Consider the following 26,333-nt stretch of genomic DNA (forward strand, 5'->3'; position numbering starts at 1 on the left):
TTATCAGCAGAGATGCCAAAGCTGTGACTAAAGCCACAGGGGAGGGAAAAAGCCTGGAAGGAACTAGTTTTACAGAACAAAGAGAAAGATAATGGTGTCAGTTATGCTGGTTTTGGCATTAAAAAGATTTTTATTTAGCCAAAAAGAGTATTTTTTTCTGAAAGTACATAAAGCAGCATGTTTAAAGGAACACCTTTTTCATACTTGAGATGAGAGGCTGACTTCTTCTGAATACATATCAAAATGATATTTAAATTCAGGTTGGCTGTTCCTTTAATCAGTAAATAATGAGGCGATGCTTCTAACCTGCATGAGCCTAAACTGAGGAAAAGAGGGGTAAATTATTACAGCAGATCATGTACAGCAGCTAGTAGTGTTGTAACTCCTGATCAAAGCAGAATCTGTGTTTGTCTGTTACTGGGAGCTTGGCAGAAGGGTAGCGTTGCTCTCTGAGCAGTGAAATTCAGCATCGCATTTGAAGTGTGGTTTGTTTTCTTTGGGGTTTTTTTTCTCCTTGGATTTCCTTACTGTCATCTAACAAGATAGTAAACACATAGTTAGTAGTGGGTGCACAGATACGAAAAGTGCTTTGCTTACTAAACTGTCAAGTTTCATAATATTGTCTAACATTTGTTTTTTTCTCATGCTTTTTGTGCATTTGCTTTATTTGAGAAAGGCGAGCAGCTTTGCTTTCTGCGCAAAGTAGACATGCGGTCACTGCTTTGCTATTTGGATGAGACCCTATCTGCCTGGCTGCCTCCAACTGTGGCTCTGCCAGTGTGGGGAGGCCTAACCCTGCATCACTGTGCTGGTTTATAGCCCCTAGATACAGGCAGCAGCTGCACAGGTTGGCCTTCTTCCATACCATACAGGTATGCGTATGGTCCTGGAATGAGCATCCTCTAGAAATCAGATCTTGGGTAGAAGTCGAGAGGTCTGAGTTCATGTCTTTAACTAAAAGGAGCTTCATAGAAGAGAAATACACAGAGTTGTGGAATTTAATGCTTAGCAGAGGAAGGCCATGCTGTAGGTTATTCAATGCAGTGCTTTTTACCTATAGGCACGTTATTTGAGGAAAAGTTATAGTGCTTTTTACGGGCTTGGTAGGCAAGTTGCTATCCTCTCATCTGACTTTTTCCTTTCCTTGCTAACAGAAAAGCTTGCAGAAGCTCAGCGCAGGTTTACTACTCTTCGGACTGAGTTACAATCAACTTTGGATGCACAGAAAGAAGCCAGTGGGGTTTCCACACTGCAGCGGCGCAGAAAGCCAGTCTTCCACCTGTCCCATGAAGAGCGAGTCCAGCATAGGAATATCAAAGATCTGAAATTGGCCTTCAGCGAGCTCTACCTCAGCCTCATCTTACTGCAGAACTATCAGGTACCTGCAAAAAGATGTGGGTTTACAGAGCCCTGTGTGTAAATGACTGTGCTTTGTGTATCCTTCAGTTGCCACGTTCAAACTGTTATTTTAATTTCTTCCTAAATTTTGGGGTCCCTAAACATTTAAGAAAAGACAGATGCCTAGCAGCTAGCAGTGTATGTCTTGTTGCTTTTTGTTGAGCTAGAATTGCTAAGCTGACCGGCAGAAGGACCTTCCTTCATCTTCCTTTTCTGGGCTGGCTGACCCCAAGACCCTTTGCCCAGGCATGGCCAGAACATGAAGTTATATCAGTACCTCCTCCTTCTGTAATGTGTTGTTCTGTTCAGGGCTGGAGCTGGCACACTGGAGAAGAAAAAAGCTTTTATCTAATATTTGTAATGAAACTTGAAATGCTAACATACTGTTTTCTCTTGGCGTTACCATGGTAGTGACTGTGACCTTGCTATATCAGAATTTCTTGTTAAAACATTCATTTAAAAAAAAAATGTTTTCAATTCTGTAGGATACAGGCTCATTTGCCTTGAAGTATGAGAAAACCAAATCTTTACTTGTTCTAGGATTTCTGTCATGAAAGGACATGGTAAATATTGCAGATGTTGATATTGTTCCCAAAATCTTGAAGCAAAAACCTGAAACTGTTATGATCTTTTTTGTGGGGCCAGCTCTTTTGGTGTTAAATACTCTGAAATGCTTTTACATGTCTTACCGTGAGGGTTTTTAGCTTGTTAAATGAGAATGTTTGAGTTTAAATTTAGAACATCTGTATTTAGATCTTAACCAGCATTGTACTGGAGACTTTTACTGAACAAAATTAATTGTTAGGAATACTACTTGTAGTATGGACAAAACTTATTCTTTCAAAATTCTGAGTCTTTGTACTGTTCCTAAAGTGATGTTATGTCTTTGAGTACATGTCTGGAAACTATTTATGAGTTTCTTAATAAAGCCCTCTAACTATTAGAGGTAATTTCTGGTTCGAAATCCTGGGAAAGGCAGAGTATTTGTAGTTTTTCAGGAATGGAGTGAAGCAGTATTACCTGCTGTGATTTCTTCAAATTATTTTTTTTTGGTTAAAAAAAAAGCTCTTACTCTTTGTTACAAAATTCACTTCTGAGGCTTGATGAAGAATTTAAATAGGGGTGACATAGGTAATTAATTTGGAAAATCTTTTCCTACTATTCATCAGTGAAGAAAGGCATGTTGCACACCTATATTTTTGCTACCAAGAGTCCATTGTACATATAGAAAATGTTGATGTAAACCCCATCTGGATTTGATAGCTTTCATAGTTTCCAAAAGGAGCAGAGCTTCTTTCTAAAACGTATCGAGAATGAGAAAAATTAGTTCAAATTGGTCTTGAAGTTTAGGACAGTGAATACAAGTACTAAACCGGATATAAAACCAAATCCCAGAATACTACTCTTAATCACTTTTGAGCTTAGAGTGTAAGAACTAGGAATATTCAAGCTCTTGCAGTTTTGGAGAGTAAAAACAGTAACCTGGTGGGAAGATGACATAGCCGAGGCCTTCATGTAGGTGGTAAAGGGAAGTCAACAGCGGCATTATAAATATCAAGCTATGGCTTTTATGAAATGCTGAAGTCTTGAGATGGGTTACCAGGAACAGAAAACCCACTTGAAGCAAATTTCAGTCTGTTAAACTGAAGCAAGGGCAAAAGCAGCATGCATTCATTTCTAAGGTACACAAACCAAATATCAAGTGGAACCATAACTTGTCTCCAGGGCAGCTGATATTTAACTTACCAATGATTAAACTTCTGATAAAATTGATTTATTAGTAACAGTAATATATCATTCTAGAGTGTGTAGATATATAAATAGATCTATTTATTTGAACTACTATGTTTCAGAATAAACAAATCTTAATTATTAAATACATAGTATTTACTTATACTGTATATAATATAGGACATTAATCAGGCAAATAATGGATGCTGAATCAGTCTTATTAAACTGCTGTGTGTTTGTCATGCTGATGCATTTCCTTATACATTTGTATATGAGCAGAGATTTTTGAGTCCACTGATTCTACTTGATCTTGCATTATATTATTGCATAAGTTGTACTCCTTGGGTTTTTTTTTTTTCATCTTTAATGACATGATATACCATTAGTTGATTCACTTCAATGGATTCAATTAGTATCCAGCAGAAATGGAAGTCAGGCTTGGAAAAAGCCCCTTGCCAAACAAAAGCGTCACGAATAGCAAAACATCTGACTGTGTAAATGATGTTTGACTGTTCCATCACTGTATGTTCCTTGTCGGAATTACCACTGTAACCACTAGTATTTTTATTGCGTGCTTTGGGCTTGCAGAATTTTTGTAGCCAGAGGATGAAGTGCTGCTGGAGAGGTTCTACGATGTCTGGTGTAACCATGCCCGGACCAGCCAAGGCACACTAGAGTTAGGCTGGGATTGCACACATGGCAGATAAAGTGATGTTAGTTGAGGCTACAGAAAAATCTCTGACCAAAATCATCATTTTGTTGCATTTTTTAATTTCAAGATTCTGAAATGGTCATCTCCCTGGGTGGAATGCTGGCTTTTCCAATAGAAAATAATTAGTCTCTTGTCTGCATTAATGCAGATTGTTAATTCATCGGCTTCCTGCTCCTGTCTCCCTAGCCTCATTTCCCCACCTATATGGTAGGGGTCTGGTATTAAATCACTCAGCATAATTAGATTGAAAATATTTCAGTGAGTAGTTGGCGCCTCTCCCTAGGGCATGGGATTTTGCTGTTTTCTCTCTTTTTCTTTCCAAGCTCCTCTCTAAGAAATTTTTTTTTTTTTTTTTAGCAGTGAATCTTGCCATGATCTGTCTGTGTTCCTACCATTTCTTGACTGAAACATTGAGTCTTTTGAGTGGTGTTTTCTGCACAATGAAATGCAGGATTTCGGATACATCTTGTCACAGCAATTGCCTGCAGTGTGATGAGCTTTGCCTATCTTAGTTACTGTGCATTTGAAGAGTATTGGGTTAGGTATCATGCATAACTTGAAAATCAACAATTAATTCTTGTTTTAATGCACTTCTACATGCTAGGGAGTTGCATCTACCACATTTGCAAGTCTAAAATAGTTTTGCAGTCACTGTGCAACATACTCTGTAGAAAAGGATGGTGCTGTGTGGATGTACATGTCTGGATTTAATTTGCAGCATTTACAAATTTTGTACAAGGATTTCCCTTCTATAATGTGGAGAACTGGATTTGAAATCAACATAGAGTTTGAAGAAAATAGAAGTTAGTAGTTTAGCCTTTTCAGAAGGATTGGTAATGACTGTATTATTTGGGACAAACCTGGTCTTTCTGCAGCTTTATATGTTTGTTAAGAGCTCATTACATCCCCTGCTAATCCAGACACCAGCTGCCACGTTGCAGTACCTGGGACATATGCAGTAAGGTATACCCAGAGAGATGGAGCATGTCTTGAAATAACTTTGTGCATGCAATTTTTCAGCAAAGGTTATTTGTCTTCAGGGAGGTTTCACCAGGATTATCATCACTTCCTGCATTAAGGAGGAAAGTGGGAGTAATTTGGCTTTTCAGGAAACATGAGGTTTAGGTAGTTTCCTGCAAATTAGCTATATGTTTTTATGTCCCCGAGTCCCACATTTTTTCTGTTATTTGCAAGGGATATGTGTGACTTCTAACACAGTGATAAATCAGAAACTTCCTGATGATAGATGCAATAATTTGGTGGGTTTTGTTAACTATTCCTTTTTTTCTAGCAGTGGAAATATAACCATTTAACTTTTTTGGGAACTGACTGAGGTTAAAAGTCAGTAACTCTTTTCACTTGTCTGCAGAACCTGAACTTCACCGGCTTCCGCAAGATCTTGAAGAAGCATGACAAGAACTTGGAGACGGCGCGGGGAGCAGAATGGCGGGTGGCTGAGGTGGAGGTGGCACCTTTCTACACTTGCAAGAAGATCAACCAGCTTATCTCCGAAACAGAGGTAAAGATGCTAGTCTGGGCACTGTTCCTCTTTTTAACTAGAAAACAGTGTTTTCTTTTTCACTACTGATTCCTATAATGTTTTGCCCTCTCTATAGCTTGTATTTGCCACCAAGACAGCTATTAATTGATTTTGAAATGCCACTGATTTCTGGCACTGCTTACATAATTTGGGTATGTTCTGTTCAGCTGGTAGCTTTTCACTCTGAAAAGCCAGTGCAGTGTTAGCTTGTATTGTGTAACTTCATGCAGCATGATGAGCTTTTCTTATCTTTGTTAACGTGTACTAGGAGAGTATTGGGCCAGGGCTCAAATGTAACTTGGAAACCAACCATTGTTTTTGGGTTTAATTCAGTACCATGTGCTTATCATTAGAATGAGCTTCTGTGATGTATGTCTTCATCTCCTTAGGAAGTGGTGACCAATGAGTTAGAAGATGGGGACAGACAGAAGGCTATGAAACGTTTGCGTGTTCCACCCTTAGGAGCAGCTCAGGTGAGAGATTGAGCTATTTAACAAAGATGCTTCTCCAACTTGTCAAGGTGCCAAATTAGATTCAACATCTGAACAAAATAGTGAAAATAATTGATGTGAGCATGGTCCGCAAATTGTGAGTAATTGTCACGTAATCTGCTTTAGTTTGGAAGATTTGGAAATAGCTTACTTACTATTCCTAATTTTAAATTTATTCTGCAAATTAATCTGACTTTGCTGATAACCTGTTTACCCCACCTTAATTCCACCATTGCTTTGTTCACAGCCTGTACCAGCCTGGACTACATTCAGGGTTGGATTGTTCTGTGGGTTGTTCGTTGCACTGAACGTCACTGTCATACTTTCAGGTGGGTATCCTCGACTGGACTGCTGCCTGCCATACCTTGGTTTGGACATGTTTTCATCACTTAACAGGAGCCTGGATCTGAACTGGGTTGGTCAGGATGTTCTGGTTTGGATCAGTCTGACTAGGATCACACTGTTGTGAAGTATTAGTTCTGCTCAGTAACAGGTTGTGGTTTTCTCATGTTGTATATGCGGATTTTGGACTTTGAATATATTATGGTTTGTTCTCCTGGTTTCCTCCCTATTCTTGGAATGATGTTCTGGAGGTGGAACATTCATCTACAAAGACAGATTTCTTTTATGGTTGTGTGAACACATAGACCTCACTCACCTTGAGACAGGTGCTCCTAGAACCAAATTTTTTCATGATACTAACTCCCTACAGAGAGTGAGACCAGACATAGAGCCATGTAAGCACCATGCCACTTGGGGCATTTTCATGTAGAAATTTCAGGGATTTCAATGCCTGGTGCCTATTAATGGAATTAATATAATTTTTCTTGTTGGCAGATTTTGGCAAGATTGTTTAACAGCTACAATAAATTATTATGTATCTCAGGCATTGGTTTTATTCTGCTTTGTGCCTTCTGAGTTTGAACTCTGATTAGAGTAAAAGCCATGTTAGTACTGTAGATCCAGACACGGTGTTTAATCACAAGTGGCTTTACTAATTGTGTGTGTGATTTCAGGAGTGTTGTAACTTGCTTAAACAGTACAAAGGAAAAGGCTTAACAAATCAACGTGCGAGCTCTTGCATTAGGGAAAGCCCATGTCTGTGGTTTTGACTTAAAAGAAATTTTTAATCAGATGTTTCTGTGATTGAATCCAATCATCTCTTGGGATAAAATGTCTCTGTTGAGAAGCCGTTTGCAGTGCTTCTCATTTGGTCTTCCAATGGTAGAGGCAGAAGCTTAACCTGTCTGTGTGAAGGGTCTGTTTAATGTGTAGAAGTTGCTCTTCATTCATTGTATCTTTTTTTTCTATTGCTTGCATGTTTGATCTCTGTGTGAGATGCAAATATGGTTGAAGCCAGTTGTGTTTGCTTTATCTCTCAGTAAGTGACACAGTTGTGAGAAGGAATTCATAAAAATGATTATACCTCCAAAGCAGATGTTACTAACTTATTGTGAATAATAGGTTTATTTGTTATCAGCAGACATGATCTGATATCTGTACATTACTTCAGATATTGGGCAAAACCTGCATTCTAACTGCAAAGTGGTTTGTGGTTTTGGTTTGGTTTTTTTATTTGATAATGACTCTGCTAACCTCTCCGCTAAATTTGAAAATTATGATTTGATTGACTAAAATGGGATTTTAGTGTTGTATGCGTAGAATCTGTGAAACAGCATAGAACTTCTACTGGGAAACCACTTCTTTATTACCTGATTTTACAAGTAGAACAGCAACATTTTAGAGAGACGAGTTCATAATACCTTGGGGTCTGTTAGAGGCTGCAAATGTTACACGTGGATCCCAGGAAAGTGTCATCCTAAAGAGTATGAATTTTGAGGCATCCCTGTTTCTGTACTAGCTTTCCTAGGTGCCAAGCCAGTATGTAATTGAAAGTTCATGGAAATGGGCATATGTTTTATTAACCAGAAACCTGGAAGATTTCATGCAAAATCTCAAAGACTCTTGCTGCAGCAGTGCCCTGTCTCTTGTTTGAGAATTAGATTGCTATGCCATTAGTCTTGTAACCAGGGACATCTTCCTCTCTGAACACCTTGTTCAGCTTGCATTTGCTGAAGGAATGAGTTGATCAAGTGTCATGTACCTGCTGTGATTCTAGGAGGAGGTTTCGCTTATCTTTGGTTGAAGTGGATATGTATGGAAAATCTCTCTGTCTTGGGGCTATAGTATGGAGGAGCCCTGGACTGGGTCACACCAGTTTGAGACCACATGCACCTTTGCTGGTCACTTCCCTGCAAGTTGGTCTTTGGGGGTCTTCAGTCAAACTGCTTGGCAGTAGTGAAGAAAATGGTTCAGTTAGGACACATGAAAAGGGAATCAAATCTAGCCATTACACTACGGAAACTAAATTAGATAGGGTCTTAGTATCAGAAGAGAGAATATACAGAAATACTCTTAACTTCTTTATGTTAGTATCTGAACTTCTTTATGTTAGTATCTGAGCTGCTTATATTGTTCAGTATCTGCTTTTTCTCCAGAATCAGCTGCTGTCCAACCTGCAATTATGGTCCTGAGTCTGGAAATAAGATTAGCGGGCATTAGATATGGAAGTCATATGCTATACTGTCATGAACTGTGTTTGCCTCAGGATAAACCTTTGTCTGGGTGTTCTGTCTTGAACAGCACACAGCATATCTGTCCTATTCTGTCTGGTCATGTCTTATTCAATATTTTTGGGGCTACCTTGTCCTGTTTGAAAGCACGTCCTTTGGTTTTCAGATCAAAATTTGAAATGCTGCTTTTGCAATTCCATATTTAAGACTCATTTCTTTCAGCTTCCTCAGGATGTCTGTCATTTCTGTTCAAAATTTGACTCCCTTTTCCCTGAATCCAATAGTCTCTAAGTTATAAATTTAAAGTAACAGGTTTTGAGTCATTGTTCCTTGGACAATTTTCCTTCATAATTTTATCTAGAATAAAGTACAGATGCTGAACACATGAAACTTCTTATGGATATGTTTTATCTGAAGAAAAAGTATGAAAAACTCGGGGTTGTAATTTAGACAGGAACGTTTGTGGAAATAAATTCTCAGCATCAATTCTGCAAAACTGCATTTTTATATATTTTTTTTTTTCCCCCCTCTTAAAAAGCACATGGGTGAGAAACACTCAATGAAACTGAGGATTCAAATAACCATACTTTATTTGTGCTTTTCTCATGAAACCCATATTGGGCAACCAGGAGATAGCATTTTGCAAAGAGGCTTATGCTAGAGAAAGCTCCTGCTATATAAGGCTGCTTGTTGTTTGAAATGAAGTGAATTTGTTTCTAAACCCCTGAAGACTGAACAAAGGAAGCAACAGGCTTTCCACTATTGCTGCCTTATGTTGGGTTTTCTCTTTGGGTGTGGCTGGATATTATATTGCTAGTTATGAATATGTATTACATTACAGTTGTATTGAGTTCAGTGATTAGGCACAGTTTAGCATTGTTTTAAATGCTGTAAATGGTGCTGCTTGGTTTTCTGGGGAGCTGAAGTATTTGTGTATCTGTCTGTTGGGATTTCATCTTCATTAAACCGGAACATTTACGTGCTTATAGTCACGATTTATGCTAGTGATGTCCTACGTGCCTGTAGTATGACACAGGGGACTTACGATGCTGCTAATGACCTGACTACACCAGCTGGAGAGTGAATTTTCCCCAGAACACTCCTAAATGCTCTGATGGGCTGGGTAAAAACTCCTCTTCTTGCTGGAATATGCAGGTGCCTATGAGTGCACCCTGTTTTCATGGGGTACAGCTGAGCATCTGAGGATGAGTATAAAGCAGTAGAGCGCAGCTTTGCGTTGTGACATGACTTGTGCTATTGCTAAGGTCTTTCCATTTTTGTCTTTTCCAGGTGTGGCTTTTATAGATGGACCAAATGTGTGGCCACTGGTGAGAATCTATCGAGGTGGCTTTCTCCTGATAGAATTCCTCTTTCTCCTGGGTATCAACACATATGGCTGGAGACAGGCTGGAGTGAATCATGTCCTCATCTTTGAACTCAATCCCCGCAGCAACTTGTCCCATCAACATCTCTTTGAGGTAAACAGAATAGTTTGTAGGAGTGGTTGAGCTGTGTGGCGTATCAGGAGGATAAATCCTGCATCGTTTCCTGGCAAGGAGTTCTAATGCAATTAGAAGAGGAAGTTGCTGAAGTCTTATTAGATTACAGGATTGAGCACTGCTCTCCCTTTTCTTATAATGAGAATTCATTGAAGGTTTCAAAGCTATATTTTCATAAAGTATCTATGTGGTTTTTTTCTATCTTTCTGTAGATTGCTGGTTTCCTGGGCGTTTTGTGGTGCCTGAGCCTGCTGGCATGTATATATGGTAAATTCACCTACATCCCTATGCAGGTGAATCCACTCATCTTGTATGGCTTCATGTTGCTTTTTCTCATCAACCCTACCAAAACCTTATATTACAAGTCCCGTTTTTGGCTGCTCAAACTATTGGTAAGTCTCAAACCTGAAATAAGCATTTTTTTAAAAATGCTGTAGCTGAGCAGTGGCAGTTCAGTATATACAAATGTTACTAATCTTCAGGAAAGAGGGATGCTTATACCACTGTGTGTTCATAGAGCAGACCTGATAAGGTATTGACTGCACATCACTGTTGAGCATGGGTTTACAGAATCAACTTCGGCTTGTACCAGCCTATCATTATCTTAGTATTGCAGGTAGCTACTTGCTAATCTTCCTGTATACAGCTGTGTGCATACTTTTGCACATATAGAATCACTCTGATATATTGCTTTTTTGTTCCTAAATGTAGTGAAGCAGTTTGATTAAGGTTACAGTGCCGTAAGGCAAGGTTGCATGGATGCTTCCCAGCCCAAAATGGGTGAGTGGCAAGATTGAGAGGATTCACTGATGAGTGGGAATGTTTGCAAAGGTTACTGCTTATAAAATTATGTTCATGGGTGGGCTTTTTTTCAGCAAATCTGTTTGTGGTCTTAAACTATTTTAGACCCAGCTCCCATTTTTCAGGTAAGATAAATCTGGTAAATTGCATGTAAATGTGCGTGCTACTTCAGTGTTCTATTTATAGGTGGGAGCTCCAAAAGAATAGTTTTCAAACTTGTATGGCTCATCAGTTTCTTCCCAAATGGCTGATTCACATGTTCAAGCCCACCCTATATGCCCTTTTAAATTGACTTTAATCAAGTTGGTTCCCTTGATACCTTATTCTTGCTGCAACTGCTCAGAGAGCATTGGTCATAAGAGGGTTTGGCAGGCTGATGTTATTCGTAGAATCATTTTAATGCCAATTAAAACAATTAACTTTATCTGGAACATGACAATGATGAAACATAGAATCATGCTTCAAGCATGTGTGTGCAGGTGTACACACAGCTACTTAACCTCTGTGTGCTTACCTCTGTTATTTGATTTACTAGCTTACTACTATTTCCGTTTTTCTTTTTTGCCTTCCAGCATTCAGCCACCTCTCATAGATGTACCTTTAGTCCCAAGCCTCATTAGTCTTACTGCTGTCCCTTGGTGCTAGGGGAAGCAGTGGAAGTGCTTTAACCATGTGAGCAATATCTGTGCTAATTTACCTTAATATCCTAACAGGGTAAGATTCTCAGTCCTCACAGAGCTCTTAGGCAGTTTCCAGTACCTGCTGTAGCCCAGCTATCTCTAGACCATGCTGCAGTCTGTGATAGAGGCACACCTTTGAGTGTGCAGAGGCCAATTCATCCCAAGGTCTGCTGGGGAAAAATGCTTCATCAAAATGCAAGATCACCTTAATGGTGGAAAATGACACAGTACTTCTGACTGTGTGTTATGCAGAAAGGGAAGAAAGAGGCCAGACAAACCACATAAAGAGTAGCTGTTAGGCTTTTCTAATTTTTATTGTGTGTAATTGGCTGGCTGGGTATATTTTATTGCTCTGTGCAGTTGCCAGCAGCTATCTGGGTGAAAGAAGGTTTAAATAGTGCAATTCCTAGAACTGTGCGGTTCACACAAATTTTGGTTAGCATTTTTGTTCACATCCTTAATATGTTTAATTTCCAGCCATAACGAAATATGACATATCGGGTGTAGCAGAGCATTACTGGCACCTTCACTTTTTCTAGAACCAACCAGGAGCATACGTTAGTGTGTTGTAGCATTTCCTGATGGATCTGGGGGGCTTACTTCATCCACCTGTGATCATCAACAGCTGCTTGTTGGTACTTATGAGTGGGATCTCTTGATAATCCCTGAGGGACTGCAAGTTATATCTGAATTGGTCTTCCTCTGGAAAAAAAAAGTTTAATTCCCACACCAGGCTCTTCTTTCTCGCCTACGTACTTAGGTGAGTGTTCCTTTGCTGCCAGATGAGAAGCCCATGAGTGCGCTTGTGTAGGCTGAGGAGAGCAGCTCACCAGGAAGAATCGGATTCAAGTACAGGGGATGGCACAGCGTCTGTGTGCCCACGCTCTCTGCAGGGAACCAAAATGGCAAAACAACTGCAGGGAGCCTGTCTGAGAGAGGTGAAAATCTAGGAAGTGTTTAGCTCCAGCTCAAATATCTACCGTTTCAGCACTTACTAAAACCACAGCACTGGGAAGTCTGCTCAGACTGTGGAACTGTTGATATATAATTCGAACCGATTACTTGAAACTGAAGTTCAACTCCAGCTTTTTGATGACTTTATTCTTGCGGCCCATCTTCTCTGGAGGATGCTGCAGACACTTCTCAGCTGGGAATTGAGGAGTTGCCTGTGGTATCTGCCAGCAGGCAGTGCCCTCCGCTGCCATCACCCTCTGGTAGCTGGGCTGCAACTCCAGCTGTGCCTGGGCAGCGCATGGCAGCAGCCAGAAAACCCAGTGCCTGATGCGCAGGGTTAGGAGGGTTCAAATGGCAGCTCAGGTTCTTAAGGATAGTTCACTGAGCTGCCAGTGCCTTATCTAGGTCATGGACATATCTGCTGACTCCTTGTCTGCTGTAGCCTTTAGGTGGAAAGCTTGTACTGTCTTAAGTTTTATGCTGTCATCTGGCAGTGCCTAAGTGTGTCTCTGTAAATTAAATAACAACATGGATTTTATTAATTTCTTTGTTTTCTTGTTTCATTTGGTTTAGTCAGTCTTTGTTTATAATAAAAAAAAGGTCAGATGAAACAGGTAAAGATAGTATCAGGGAGTGTTGGTAAAATGGAGGAAGGACCTTTTGAAAAGAAAGGCTGGCGTGGCTTCTCTGACCTCTGCAGAAGCTGTTCTGCAGCTGGACTGCTTTGAGGACAGACATCCCTAGTGGCTGGCCCTCTTTGAGCCTTTGTAATAGGTTCCGTCCTTCAGCACGGTGCTTTCTGGGTCAAGATCCATATCTGCTTTATGCCACTAAGTCTTAATCCCCTATTTGGCTTTGAAATTTAGGACCAGAGCCTTAAATTGGCATTAAAAGCCAATGGGAATGTGTCAGTCCTTTCCCTGTAAGGTTTCTGTAACTGTGTACCCTTTAGGTTAATAAGGAGAGCAATATAAAAGATCAGTGTTAGCCTGTGCTTTCATTAGTTTAAAGGTTCATAAATCTCTGAACTACTGGATGGTTCTGGTGCTGTCTCTTTGAGAAATTGGCCGTTAGTAACTATAACTAACTGGGTAGAGAGAGTTGTAATCAAAGGTAATGGACCATGAAAACTGTCTGGTTTGAAAGTAGCAAAACTGCTGCTAAGGCTTAGAGGGAAAGTGGACTGGGATTGAGGGGGAGTCTAATTGACAGTCAATAGGATTTCCTCTGCCCTTTCTTTAACTCTTTCCCTGCTAGAGGCTTGGGCAGCTCCAGCAGTAACAATCTTTGCTTTTTCAACTTCTAACACCAAAGAACAACTAATGTGTTAAGTAAACCGAAGCATGATCAAAGTAATGCCCATGCTGAAGGCCTATAACTGAAATATTAAGAGTGAGGGAGAAGGTATGTGTGAAAGATGTCAATAGACACTACGTAAATGCCTGAAAGAAAGCACTGATCAAAATGAGAAGCAACAGAAGAAATGGAGATTGGAAGTTTCTGGGAAAGAGCTTGGTTGGAGGAGACTAGGCTCTTCTGCCACTGAGGTGGGGGGGAAAAAAACAACCCCAAAAAAACCCAAACCCAAAACAATAACAACAGACACCAAAAAAAAAAGTGAGTGGGACATGAATGGTTGCATGCAGAGGGAGGTACTAAAAGTGAGGAGAGAGCTGTCTTTTTTTTGTCAGTAGGAGCAAAAGGTCAGCAATAAATCTTCAAGCCTTTCTGCGATTCCCATATTTGTTCAATGCCATGATGTCCTACCACTGCATTTAGATGTATTTGACACTGTTATGAATTATTCCTTTTTCTTCCTGGCAGTTTCGAGTGTTCACTGCTCCCTTCCACAAGGTAGGCTTCGCAGATTTCTGGCTGGCTGATCAGCTCAACAGCCTGGTCGTAATACTCATGGATCTGGAATACATGATCTGCTTCTACAGCTTTGAGGTTCAGTGGGAGGACAATGCTGGACTTCTGGCAAATACAGGTAGAGTAATGCTGATGACCCATGCAAATGCAGTCAAAATGACCTGGAAAACACTGTCAAGGCAGATTCATAATTATCTATCTGTTTGAAGAGGGCTACCAAAGACATAGAGAACTAAAATAATTCATGTTTCTTGTAAACACAACATTGGAGAGATTCTCCCCTTTCTTTCTTCCATCCAGAGAAATTGAATTTCACATCAGTGTTCATTTCCTAATCCAGTCATTTGGCCTCACATGTATATTCATCGAAGAATTTAGATGCAGCACTTCTTGATTGGAAGGAGAAATCCATTTTCCTGGCATTGCTGTTTTCTTACATAGTAGTTTAACCATGTATTTGCTTTTAGCCTGTTCCTGTTGCTCAGTATCAAAATGAGTTGCATGAGCTTATTAACCACAATTTTCTGTCCTGTAGCCTGCTTCTTACAGGCTCCATCAAAGTACCCTAAAGCAAGAGAGGATGGAGAAACTTCCTTGTTATTGTCACCCCTTATTCAATTAGAGTTGATGCTGTGATGCCAGGGTTGTGCATGCTCTGCCTCTTCTTTCTAGCCAGAAGAACCACAGAGTTGGCATATGAATTTTGACTTTGGCCTTCCCAGTGGCAAAATAGTACCTGTCTCCTCCTGGATCAGGCTGTTGTCTTTTCATTTTAAGCAGTGACTGCTGGCAAATTGTGTTGTCTGATGGTTTTGACACTTGCTGAAAGAATTTGCAGTATGCTTCAATAAGCATCAGTGTTCACTTTGTTCTTCAAATCTGCCTGATCTTTCTCTTCCCTTGAAGACAGCGTTGCAAGTAACTAAATATTTATTTATTAAAAATAAATAAATAGGGCAACTGAGTGGATATCAACTTGTCATCTTCCAATCGAAATAGTGGAATGATAGCACAGTGCTTTGGGATAAATATCAGCCAATAACTTGTCTTCATTATTCTGAATAAGAAGCAAATGTTTGTTAGTGGGGTGTTTGGTTTAGATGTGCTGAGCAAGACAGCATAAGAATATTGCATGCTTGGGGTTCCAGGCAAAGCAGGGTTTTTCCTGGTCATTTCCTCAATAAAAGGAAGGCTTTCAAACATCAGGGGTGTAACACAGTGTCACATTGGTGTAGTTGCCTTTCACCTCAGTTGTTGCAATCAGGGCTATGCCCTGGCTTTGCTTGTAAAAAAAAAAAAATAAAAAAAAATGGGGCAGCAAAAACACATATTGGAATATCTTTTGTCCTATTACAATATACAAGAAAAATGGGTCAAGGACATCTGAGGCAAAGTAGCCTTTTTGAGCTGTCCCGCAGAGTTTGGAAATCCTCTCCCATTTATGCACAAAAATTCAGTGTCGAAGGCCTTTTGTAATTCCATTCTTAATTTGATTATTCAAAGTACTGCCAACAGCACAAAATAAACTTAAAAATAAATTATTTCTGATCTTGTTGCATGTTAGTTATACTGGCAGCAGTGAAGGAGTTAGATGATGGTCTGTCTAGATGTGCTTATTGATGTCATGTCATCTGGATACCTCTGAGATAGAATAAGGAGCTTTAGGATGCTTACTGGTGATGAGGAGCTTCTCACTGTTCTGGATGTGCGTGTGTCTAAGTATGAGACATGCTCTCATGTCAAGTGATAACACTCTTACAGAAAGGAAGACAATAGGAGTTCTTAAATTTATTAACTCTTTGTCCCTGAAACTTTTTTCTTGCAGATAATCAGATTTGTTACAGCTACTCCTACGGAGTGAGAGCGGTTGTCCAGTGCATCCCTGCTTGGTTGCGATTCATCCAGTGCCTGCGCCGTTACCGTGATAACAAACGGGCCTTTCATCTGGTTAATGCTGGAAAATATTCCACCACCTTCTTTGTGGTGACATTTGCAGCCCTCTACAGCACTCACAAAGGTATTGGTGATTTTGGAAACTTCTTTGTAAATGATGGCATTTGTGTTTTACATGAGAGAAGCTCAGAATTTGTCATCCCACTGAAGCATGAACTTTTGTCTTTTGGCACCTGTGAAACATCTCAGTGGAAAGGCGAAGGCCTGCCTAGCTTGCAAAGAGTAATTTAAAATCTTCTTTTAGGTATTTTTCACATACCTGGTCTGCTTAGAACTGCATTTCTGGAGTGTGAGAGAATTTTGAGGTTTCTCTCTCAAAAGGAGAAAATGGAAATACCTGTTAGTTTTTGCTGTCAAGAGAGGTTGAATGGGAGATGTATACGGAAAGAGATAACATAGGAAATACTTCTCCCTTAGTATTCATGAATAGCTAACCTGGATCGTGTAAATAAAGCTGGTACATCATTCCTGAATGTCAAGAAATGTACACAGTGCCAGGAAATGCCCTCTCTGGATTTTCCGGTGTGTTTTTATCCATGCTTTTTTCTGCAGCTGTTAGGGAGTTGTTTCCAATCCATTTAACTGCAGATTGAGCTCTGATCCCTGAAGTTCCCCATCTCCCTGGAAACGACAATTACTCAATTCTACTCTTGTTCTGAAGGAAAAAGCTTTTAGTTTCTGCACATAAGGCAGTCACCCTGCCTTTCATTGTTCTGAAGTCCTAAAAGCTGTATTCTTTTATTTGAAAATATATGCCTTCTATATCTCTAGAAATTAGCAGCTGCACACGCTCATGACCAATTACTTATCCTGAACTATGATTGTGGCAGAGCAGGAAAAAGTGTTCAAGGCATGCTGTTTTTTTGATGAGTGGCGGGGTTATTAGAAACCTTCCTGTGGCCAAGAAATGGCTATTTTGACCTAGCTGGGCCTGACAATAACGTTTGTCAAGCCTTGTATTTTAATGGCAGAGAAGTGCATTAGTGCAAGCTGGCTGAAGGCTGGAAGTTGGGTGCTCTGTATCTGGAGGTACACGCAAACCTGGTGTGGGAGCATCAGTTGTGGATGCAGTGCCTAGCCCCTCTGTGCATCTCTTCCCCACTGCTGTGTTCCTGGAGCTTGTTCCCATTTTAACTTGTTTGCTCAGTGACATTCCGCAGCTCTTCAGTTCCAGCCCTGCAGTCCAGTTAGTCACCACTGCCAAACCCCAAGATGAGACAAATACAGATTGCCTGGCTATAGTCACTGCTTATATGTTTTTATATACAGTGCCTGCTTTGGGGAGGCTGACTAATGCTTCTGCTTCCCGGGGGTGGACACTCTGGCAGAGCCTTCTGTGAGAAGGTTAGGGTAGGTTTGGAACCAAGAGGAAAGCCAGCATCTGTCAAAATGTCCTGTTGAGGAGTCTGACCTCTTTCTGCTCCCTATGAGGTTTGCATCTATGCTGGTATCTCTGATCCTTGTTCTCATTGCTGCCATACATAACTGTTGTCTGCTCTTCAAGTCTGGCAGGGAGTGGGTTGTAATGAGGTGTTTATGAGGTAGGCACAGGGCTTGTTCCAGTTGCTGAGAGTTGTTTGTGACTCCCAGCTTTTGCCTGTCTAGTTTTGTTAGTGGGAGTCAATAGCACATAGTTGTTGGTATCATACAAAAGAAAAAAAAAAGGGAAGCTTCATGGCCTTTCGAAGTTACACATTAGCACAGATTTTGTCAATGTCACTGTGCCCGGGCTTGTAGCAATGTTTCAGAGAGCTGCTAAAGACCTTGCTGTGTCCTTTCAGCTCTGCAGGCCTATTCCCATCCTTCCATAAATGTACTTTCTAATACTCTGTACCGCTTAAGAATCCAGTTTAATCTGTGCTCTACGTAGCTCCCCAGTTCTTATTGAACTTGGAATCAGATGGTTTATCATCAAGTTGTTATGATGTTACTGTTGAAAATAGATGCATTGCTCGCCCACACCTTCTCTGTGTCTGCCTAAGGATAGCAGAGAGAAATACCAATCCCTTACCTACAGAACATCTGTTGGGGGCTAGCTGCTTGCTCTCAAGAAAGCAAGCACTTCCCAAAACAAACGTCAGTTGGTAAAGATCCTTGCTCCTTAAACCTGCTCTAAATTGCAGTAAGCAATGAACCCATTGATTGGCTGTGGTAACAAAAGTTTTATTTCAACTGTCTTTAGTGCCTGTGTTTGCAAGCCTGTGACTTATACCTCTGGAATGGCAGCTTTGGCTGCCAGGGCAAGAGGGTAATTGGCAGGCTTTTCTTGGGAGGTCAGGTAATGTACACCAGCGCCTGTTCTCTACTTGGGAGTCCTGGGGACATCTCAGCCCTCTGAAAAGGCTTGTCCTCCTCCCTGGATTTGAACATTGAAAAACTTACATCTGGTCTGTAAGTTTTAGTTTGTGTCTGCCAGCTGTGTGAAAATGAATTATGTGGGTAGGAGGGTTTGTTGGCATCAAAAGCCAGCTAATTCATATAGAGTGCACTTACAGCGTTCTTGTGCTTTGTTTTCGTATGCTTGCTGGAAAACAACCTGAACTAAACAAATGTACAAATGCCACCTTATTATGTTACAGTGATGTATGGTGGTTCTAGCCATATGTGGTACTCCCTTCTCCAAACCTCCTGTAGTGAAGTTTCCCCCCCAGTAACACAGTGTGCTATGGGCTCTTGATGAGTATCTCTGTTTCACCAAAATATCACTGTTTAATAATTCATATTGCTCAGGCAGTGCATAATTCTCATTCTTTCTTCCCTCAGAGAAGGCATTTCTTTACTTTTCTTCCTTTATTTAGATGCAGAATTCAATTTTCTCAGCTAATTGCAGTGGGGATGTTAGACTGGTAAGACATCGAAGTAAATTCTGTTAGGTTTTCACTCCCAAACAGCAATATTGTTGTCCTGGGACTAGACTAGTTTTACAGAGTTAACTCCAAGCTATTATCTCGATACTCAGATATCATTTGAATTAGTGAAGCTGAAGTGAGCGTAGCTACCCCATAACAGAAGACCAGAGCAGGCAGCAGTCGTGTGGACAAGTGTCAACTCCAGCTGCCCACTTCAGCACTGCTCAGAAGCACCACCACGTTTCAGGGATGACAGCAGCAACCCAAGGGCAACTGTTGCTGAGCTCCCAAAGGAAGAATTCTGAGTATTTTTATATTGCTCAAAGGAATGAGAAGCAAAGGCCGTGTTCTGTAAATATAGTCCTGCGGGGGGTGTGTTTGCACAGGCAAATGAGGCATATCTGTAACTCTAAGCTACCTAGCAACTGGAGCGCGTGCTGCCGGTCCCTGCCCGCTCGCAGCACGGCCGAGCATTAGCCTCTGCCTCGGCTCTTTCTTACCCTTGCTTTGCACTAAGGAGTTCAGCGCTGGCATTAACTTCCCTGGCAGTACTGAGTAGCTTTCCCAAGAGCTAGCCAACAGAATATTACATTGCCTTATTTAAGCCCTATGGAAACCTACGTAGTGCTGGGGAAATGGTTACGCCTGAGTCTGCAGCAGAATATTTACCCCAAGTGCAGTGCTATTTTGACACACAACTCCGTTTTTGCAGTGTTTTCACTCTGCCAAAAGCAGATGTGCTTTCTGTGACAAATGCACCAGTATAACTGCTTCCACTTCAGGCCAGCTTATCCTGTCATTCCACAGGGATCCCCTCTTGTATAAAGTGTGCTTGCATTTAAAGTGGTACACTGACATACCTAGAATAGCCAGCCTTGGTTTCGTTCCTCACTCAGATCTGGTTCAGGATTTGTGGGAAAGGATTGTTATATTAGGTGTTCAGCTCTTAAGAGAAACAGTGTAACTGGAGTTGTGTTGTACTACTCTAAGAGTGATGATCACTTTTTAAGCTTTATGCATGATTTATGCTACAACTTTATTCTTTATAAAATGAGACAAATCTTGGTTTTGTTATTGTCTGCCAATTTTCTCTTACCTTGATGCCTTTTGCTCAGTGGTGTCATCAGAAATATCTGGCTCATAGAATACAGATTTGGCTTCTATGCTTGAAGAACTGAGCTTCTTCCACCATTTTCTGGTTTTGTGGGATTTGCTGTTTCAGTGTGAGCATTTGTGTGTTTACCTTGGTTTTTTTTCAGGAATGCATTACTGAGCTAAAGCACAAGTAGTAGATTCAAATTGGCTATGTAGGAGTTTTTAAGTTTTCGTTGTCAGCTTCATTTACACACCTTATTCAATGAAGTACTTGTGGTCTGGGTAGTATCCAGCTATTTATTATCCTCTGAATTATACCAAAGTTTTAATCCACATGGCCTGGAAACTCGAGTGAGCATCAATTCTTCCATGTTGCTCCCATACCCTTTCCAGGTATTCCATGTAAGACTGCTGAACACTGGCTGTCATCAGCTTGGAAGTGCTGTGGAGAGCCTTAGATTTGTCTAAGAGAATGTAACTGCCATGCACTTTCTCATTAAATAGCCCAGGAAATTGATAGTAATTAAAAATACAGAAGTTAACTAAATAGGTCTGTCTCTAAAGAGTAGTGCTTCTGTGTCCTCATCATTGCTTCAGAAACAGGCCTCTCTGATGAAGTGATGTGTAATTTGTTTTGTTTAAAGCCAGTGTAAGAGAAAACTGTGAAACTCCTTGCTTTGCCGCAGAATAGATATGTGAACTAAGATAGGAGTCATCCTTCGATTAATGGGCTTTTGCAGGAAGGTGCTGGACCATCCCTTACTAACAGGAGGTTCGGCCAGGTCTGACCAGATGAGGATGAATGGGAAATGTGCTGCTGCTTGAAAATACAGTGGAAGATTCCCAGGTCTTGTAACTTCTGCCCATTCCTCATTAATCACGATGGCTTCAGTTGTTACCAGTGGTGATACTGGCTGGCATAGCCAACTTCATGCTGGAACAGATCACTGGTTCTCCTGTGTTGAGGAGGGGCATGACTTCCAGATGAAGGATGGTGATGCACAGCAGGAAGGGGGAGAGGATGGTGGTAACAGCAAACTGTAGGTGATTGTACCTTAGCTCTGCTGGCTGAACTACTGGATAGTGGGTTGTGTCACTGAGCCCTTGTTGCTACCATATTAGTAACTGCAGGGTGCAACCCCTGTGAAGTGAATTTGCTGGTAGGTGGAATAATAATTAACTGTGATCCTAAATGGTTACAGCAGGAGAGGAGAACAAGTTGATATGAGAACTGGGACTAAAATGACTTTTATACAAATCGGACATCATTGCAACAGCTTATAGTACCTCAACTGAGAAATATCATTTCATTTCTAGGGAATGGGGTGTGGGGGAAGGCAAAATAACTGGACATACAGAATTCAAGTAGATTTTTTTTTTTTTTAAAGTACAAAATTTAAAAGGAAAACAAAAACTTCATTCGCAAAAGAATGAAGCAAGTAGCATTTCTGAGATCCTGTTCAATAGCTTATCCCTTGTGTGTTGGTACAAGATCTCCCATCTCTCCACCTCTTTCTCGGTGCTGGAAGAGCTGTCAGCACTGTGGCAAGCAACTAATTTGATTTAGGTGTCACAAGAGCTTTATGGAGTGCTCAGATTGACCTTTTGAAGTAAAACAAACTTTGTAATGGGATTAACTGGCTTTTTTCTTAATACTTGCATTTTTTGCACAGCTTGCCTTAGCACAGCGTACTGGCAATTCCATCAGGATGATTATTTGGAGCCAAAACGTGCAGTGTCTGTCACATTGCTGTGAGCTACGATGAATTTTTGCCTGAAACCCTGTCATCCCGTGCCCAGGAGGCCTTCAGTAATGAGTTGTGTTCATTAGCCAGTCTTTCTGATCCTTTCCATCAGAGCAGCAGTAGTGTCATTTAGTGAAGAATTGGAGGCATTGCCATGGGCAAACATCTCCATCCTGGCCTCTGACCTCCTCCCAGCTTTGACATGGGTCTCTGCGGCACCCTGAGCAAGCCCTGCTTCTCCACGCGAGCTTGTTAGCTCCTCTAATTGCTTAGACACCCATCCCAGCGATGGTGCTTCAGGGTGGAGCCAGGAAGGGTGAGGAGCACCCGAGCAGGGCTGCGGCAGGACCACCATGGCGGAGGTCCCGGCAGGAGCTTCCTCGCTGGCAGCCTGGGGTAAGTGAGTGGGGAAGGCGAGAGGAGACGGCAGCCTGTGCTTGGCGGGGAGCCTGGGAAGGGGTGTTAGATTTCGGGAACTGACACCACACCCTGAACGTCAGCACAAATGAGGCATGAAATCCCACCGGGAAATCTTCCCGTGCTTTGTAGTTCTGCAAATGTCAAGCGGGACATTCCTGGTGCCGGCAGCCGCGCCGTGGGGGAGAGGCAACCTCGGCACCCTGCTGCTGCATGATTCATGCGTTTGCTTCTCAAGATTGCAGCTGAGAGATGGATTTTAATAGCTGGGATTTGGAAAGTGGACTAATAGTACTGTTTGTATCGTTTAATACACTTTTGTATTAAAGATGGCTGGAGAAGCAGGAACACTAATGAATAAGGTGTTAAGTAAAAAGGGTAGCACTTAAGAGGGGGAAGCCTGACTTTTTTTTTTTTTTTAATGGAATATTTTTAAAAAAGCAACTGACTGTATCACAAGCAATTTTCCTGTCAAACGTGTGCGGGTCCGGAGTTCTCTGGTGCTGCAGAAATCTAGGAGATGTGATCATCTGACAGTATTTTTAATTTTGCTCTTTTTTTCATTGCTGTTATATTTTGAAGGAATCTGCTTTTGGATCTCAAGCACTATAGATGTCCCAATCCCTAGATTGCCTAAAGAAGGCCCTGGTTACCATGCTGTTTATTTCTGATTGTGAATCCAGATATTCTTATTAGTGAGACTGCTGGCAAATGCTTAGATTGGAAACTCTATCCTTCTCAAGGTAGCAATTAAACATCCCCCAAAGAACACTATAATGCTAGAGAAGCCACCAGAAGAAGATTCATATCAAATCTGTCATGACTGATATGCTTCCTTCTGTTTGCAGTTAAATCACATTCTTTTGTTTGTGAGATACAAGCAATTAGATTGCTGTGATGTCTCGAAATTAGACACAGTTGTATCATCCTATAAACCCAATGCAAACCTGCGGAGTATTTTTAGTCAAAACATGATTTGGGGATTTCCCTGCTCTACAAATGTAAAATCTAACTAGAAGAAGAAATGAGATTTTGCCTCCTGACAGTTCTTCACTCTGCTGAATCTTGATACTCCGCTTTAAATTGTGCCTGGAGGCTAAAGCAGAGGTTTGCAGAATCTAATGGGAAGGTTGTTCATACAAAATGGTTGGTATTTGACAAAACCCATCAGCATGCGATGGCGAGTCTTCCATGTGCTCCTCCAGGTTATTTGCCTTTTTACTGCATCAGGTTCACTGTCATGTCATGGCTCTGCTATTGATCAGTATTAAGTAATGGTATGTGCTGGCTGGGCAGAAAGGCAACGCTGCTGCTATTCCCTCATTAAGATGTATAATTACTGATGGAGTGGTAATACTGCGCTTCAAGCAGCAAGGTGTTAGACAAATGCTTTGGGATGTCATTCTGATGACAGTTCTTATATAGATAAGTCACTTCTGGCTGTCACCCCTCTCCCATTGTGTGCTATGGTGGAGTTAATGGGCACACGTCATCTCCAGGCTAACTGGGTGACAAAGTGTATGCTCAGAACTCTAGTGTCTGTTCTTGGCTAGCCTACTGTAAATATATGTATTCTTGTTTTGGTTCTGTTTAAATCTGTGATTGAAAGGCTGATCATCAAAGGACACTGAATTTGGTGTGCCTTGACCAAGAGGTTTTTAATTGACGCTGGAGGCAGAACTGCTCTGGCTTGATGTGTTTTTTCTGTTGTAGTAGGGCTTACCTGACTGTGTTTCCTGATAACCTCATGCTTCCTACAGCTTTTATCACAGCTTTCACCATCCGCAGAAACCACGCACCAGGACTGCTTATCAAGGGCCATTGTGCTCTTATCCAGATCTTCAATAACACATGGCATTGATTTTTGCTGTGTTGAATACTATATAGTGTTTACATTCCACAGAATAATTCGGCAGGGTGAACAGATAGTATTCTTTGGAAGAAAAGTCAGTATTAACTGCATTCAGGATAGCATTTGCTGTCTGCCGTTGATGGAAAGCAACCTTTCTCTTGCCTGTGTTTAGAAGGGGCTATAATTTCTGTGGAGTAGTATTCTCTCAGAACACTAGTCAGATACTGTGTCCCCTGGGGCTGGTTTTGGGATCCAAGATATTGTCTATCAGCAATTTTTGCAGGCGGTAAATTCTGCTGCTGCAAGTGCCTCTGGCTGTTTTCTGGCACTGTGGCCATTCACAGCTTCAGTTCAGAGGGGAAAGCCTTACATAATTTATCTAGTTGACCTTCTGGAGCAATTTGTAGGTGTATTTGTGCAGTGTATCTAGTGGAATTGCCTTTAATAGGGTAAACTGAGGATGCTAATGGAAATTCTGTGGTGAATTCTGTGGTATGCTGCCTCCCATCAACTTTGCAGCAAGTGGAGATGGCAGGTCACTGTGAGCTTGAATAGCCTCCGACGCAGCTGAACACCTCCAGGTTGCAGACATGGTAATGCGAACATGTACTGAAATCTGCCCATTGGCAGGGAGGGTGAAGCTGCACCCACAGCTTTACATGCAGAGGTTTTGTGCTGGTGGTGTTTTGTCCTGCACATGCTGTTTTGAGTAACTAGCTTAGGAAGTTGCTAGATGGCAGTGCCCTTTGGAGCATCGAGTAGAAAGGTCCTTCATGCACCTCGTGCTAGGTGGACTGGCTGTTATGCTGCTGAAGGATTGCTGCAGTCCCTGGGATGTTGAAGAGTTGATCTTTTTCCCCTCTTGGAGAGGTTGAGATCTATCACATGTCCAGAGTGCTTCCCTCATACTGAGACTATCCCTCTCCAATGATTTTTGGTGGTTTCTAGCACATCATTAAACACGGGATGAAACAATTCCTGCTTAAATAGACCTTGACATTATCAAACATATGCACAGCTATGAATTGCTCCTGAAAAATTGGGAGGTCAGGAGTAGATGGAGCCTCTGGGCAGAATATGAATGCCTTGATTTTCTAGCCCCTTGAGCAGCAGTGAAGAGGGCCACTAGGACCAGCCAGTGGAGACTGAGATATAATTGCTTGCCTAGAGCAGTAACATATTTCTGTACACCAGCTGAATACCAATGAGGACAGAAGGAAGGAAGGTATCAAACAGAATTGCAGGCAGGAGGAACAGGAGGATAAGTGATTAAAGGAAGGGACTCAAAGGCCAAGGCTGAAGACAATAGGCTTGTTCTGATTAGAGCATTTTACCAGGGAGTGATTTGGCTTTTTAATGATCTTTTTTTCAGGAGATGAATGAATTGCAGAACGGTTGGTGAGAAAGCGAGCAGGAGCAAGGGGCAAGCAGCGTGACCCCAGGTGCCACTGAAAAGACTGCTGCAAAGGGGCAGGGAAAGGGAGTTGACACCAGGATAACCTAACTAGAAGCAAGCATGTCCTTCTGAGTTTGATGAGGTTAATGCCGCAGGATTTCTTATTTGGGCCTTTTTCATCCCAGTACTCCTCCTTTCCATAATCGCACACAATAACCTTTAGGGCAGTTTAGGTTGAAGAAGCATGAACCTTTGAAATCACCTTCCTATGTAATTGCCAACTTAGGATACAATTGTGATAGCCTCTTACATAGTTTGAGATGATAGTCAGGGCCAGACAGACCTCTCCGTGACCAGAGAACTCCAAAAGAGTGCCCAGTAATGCCACTTCGCTGTTCTTCAGCCCAGTGCCTGTGGGGCATGGCTCATGCCAGGGATGTGGCCAAAGGCATGGCAGTGGATGGTACTGTCTGCGCTGCCTTCTGCATGTCTGCCCCATGAAGATGTTGAGTAAGACTCAATTTATCTGAATTTGGAAAAAACCCCACCCCAAACAACATGACCTAACCTTAAAGCCTAAGCTTCTGATAGAAAACATGCAGCCTCACAGGGTAGTTAAGTTACAGCTCTTAACCCATTAATAGCCTCTGAATTGTCATTTAGGATCTGGTAGAGGGAACTAAACATGGAGACCTAATGAGCTAGAAATAATGTTGGAAAGAACAGGCTTAGTGTCTCTGAGTCACTGAATGTCAGCATCTGCCTTTTCCTGAAA

The 26,333-nt window shown here is 41.5% G+C and overlaps 1 protein-coding gene across 1 annotated transcript in view; it reads left to right on the forward strand.

Annotated features, from left to right (window-relative positions):
• The window catches only part of XPR1 (xenotropic and polytropic retrovirus receptor 1), a 110,332-nt gene that overhangs the window by 73,820 nt on the left and 10,179 nt on the right, over window positions 1-26,333 (forward strand). Inside the window, exons 4-11 of the mRNA XM_030495455.1 lie at window positions 1,155-1,378; window positions 5,211-5,360; window positions 5,771-5,854; window positions 6,120-6,201; window positions 9,736-9,923; window positions 10,157-10,336; window positions 14,204-14,369; window positions 16,077-16,268. Coding sequence (XP_030351315.1) covers window positions 1,155-1,378; window positions 5,211-5,360; window positions 5,771-5,854; window positions 6,120-6,201; window positions 9,736-9,923; window positions 10,157-10,336; window positions 14,204-14,369; window positions 16,077-16,268 — 1,266 coding nt within the window. The remainder of the gene's footprint in view (window positions 1-1,154; window positions 1,379-5,210; window positions 5,361-5,770; window positions 5,855-6,119; window positions 6,202-9,735; window positions 9,924-10,156; window positions 10,337-14,203; window positions 14,370-16,076; window positions 16,269-26,333) is intronic.

The sequence above is a fragment of the Strigops habroptila genome, chromosome 8 (genome assembly GCF_004027225.2).
Source record: "Strigops habroptila isolate Jane chromosome 8, bStrHab1.2.pri, whole genome shotgun sequence".
Taxonomy (NCBI): Eukaryota; Metazoa; Chordata; class Aves; order Psittaciformes; family Psittacidae; genus Strigops; species Strigops habroptila.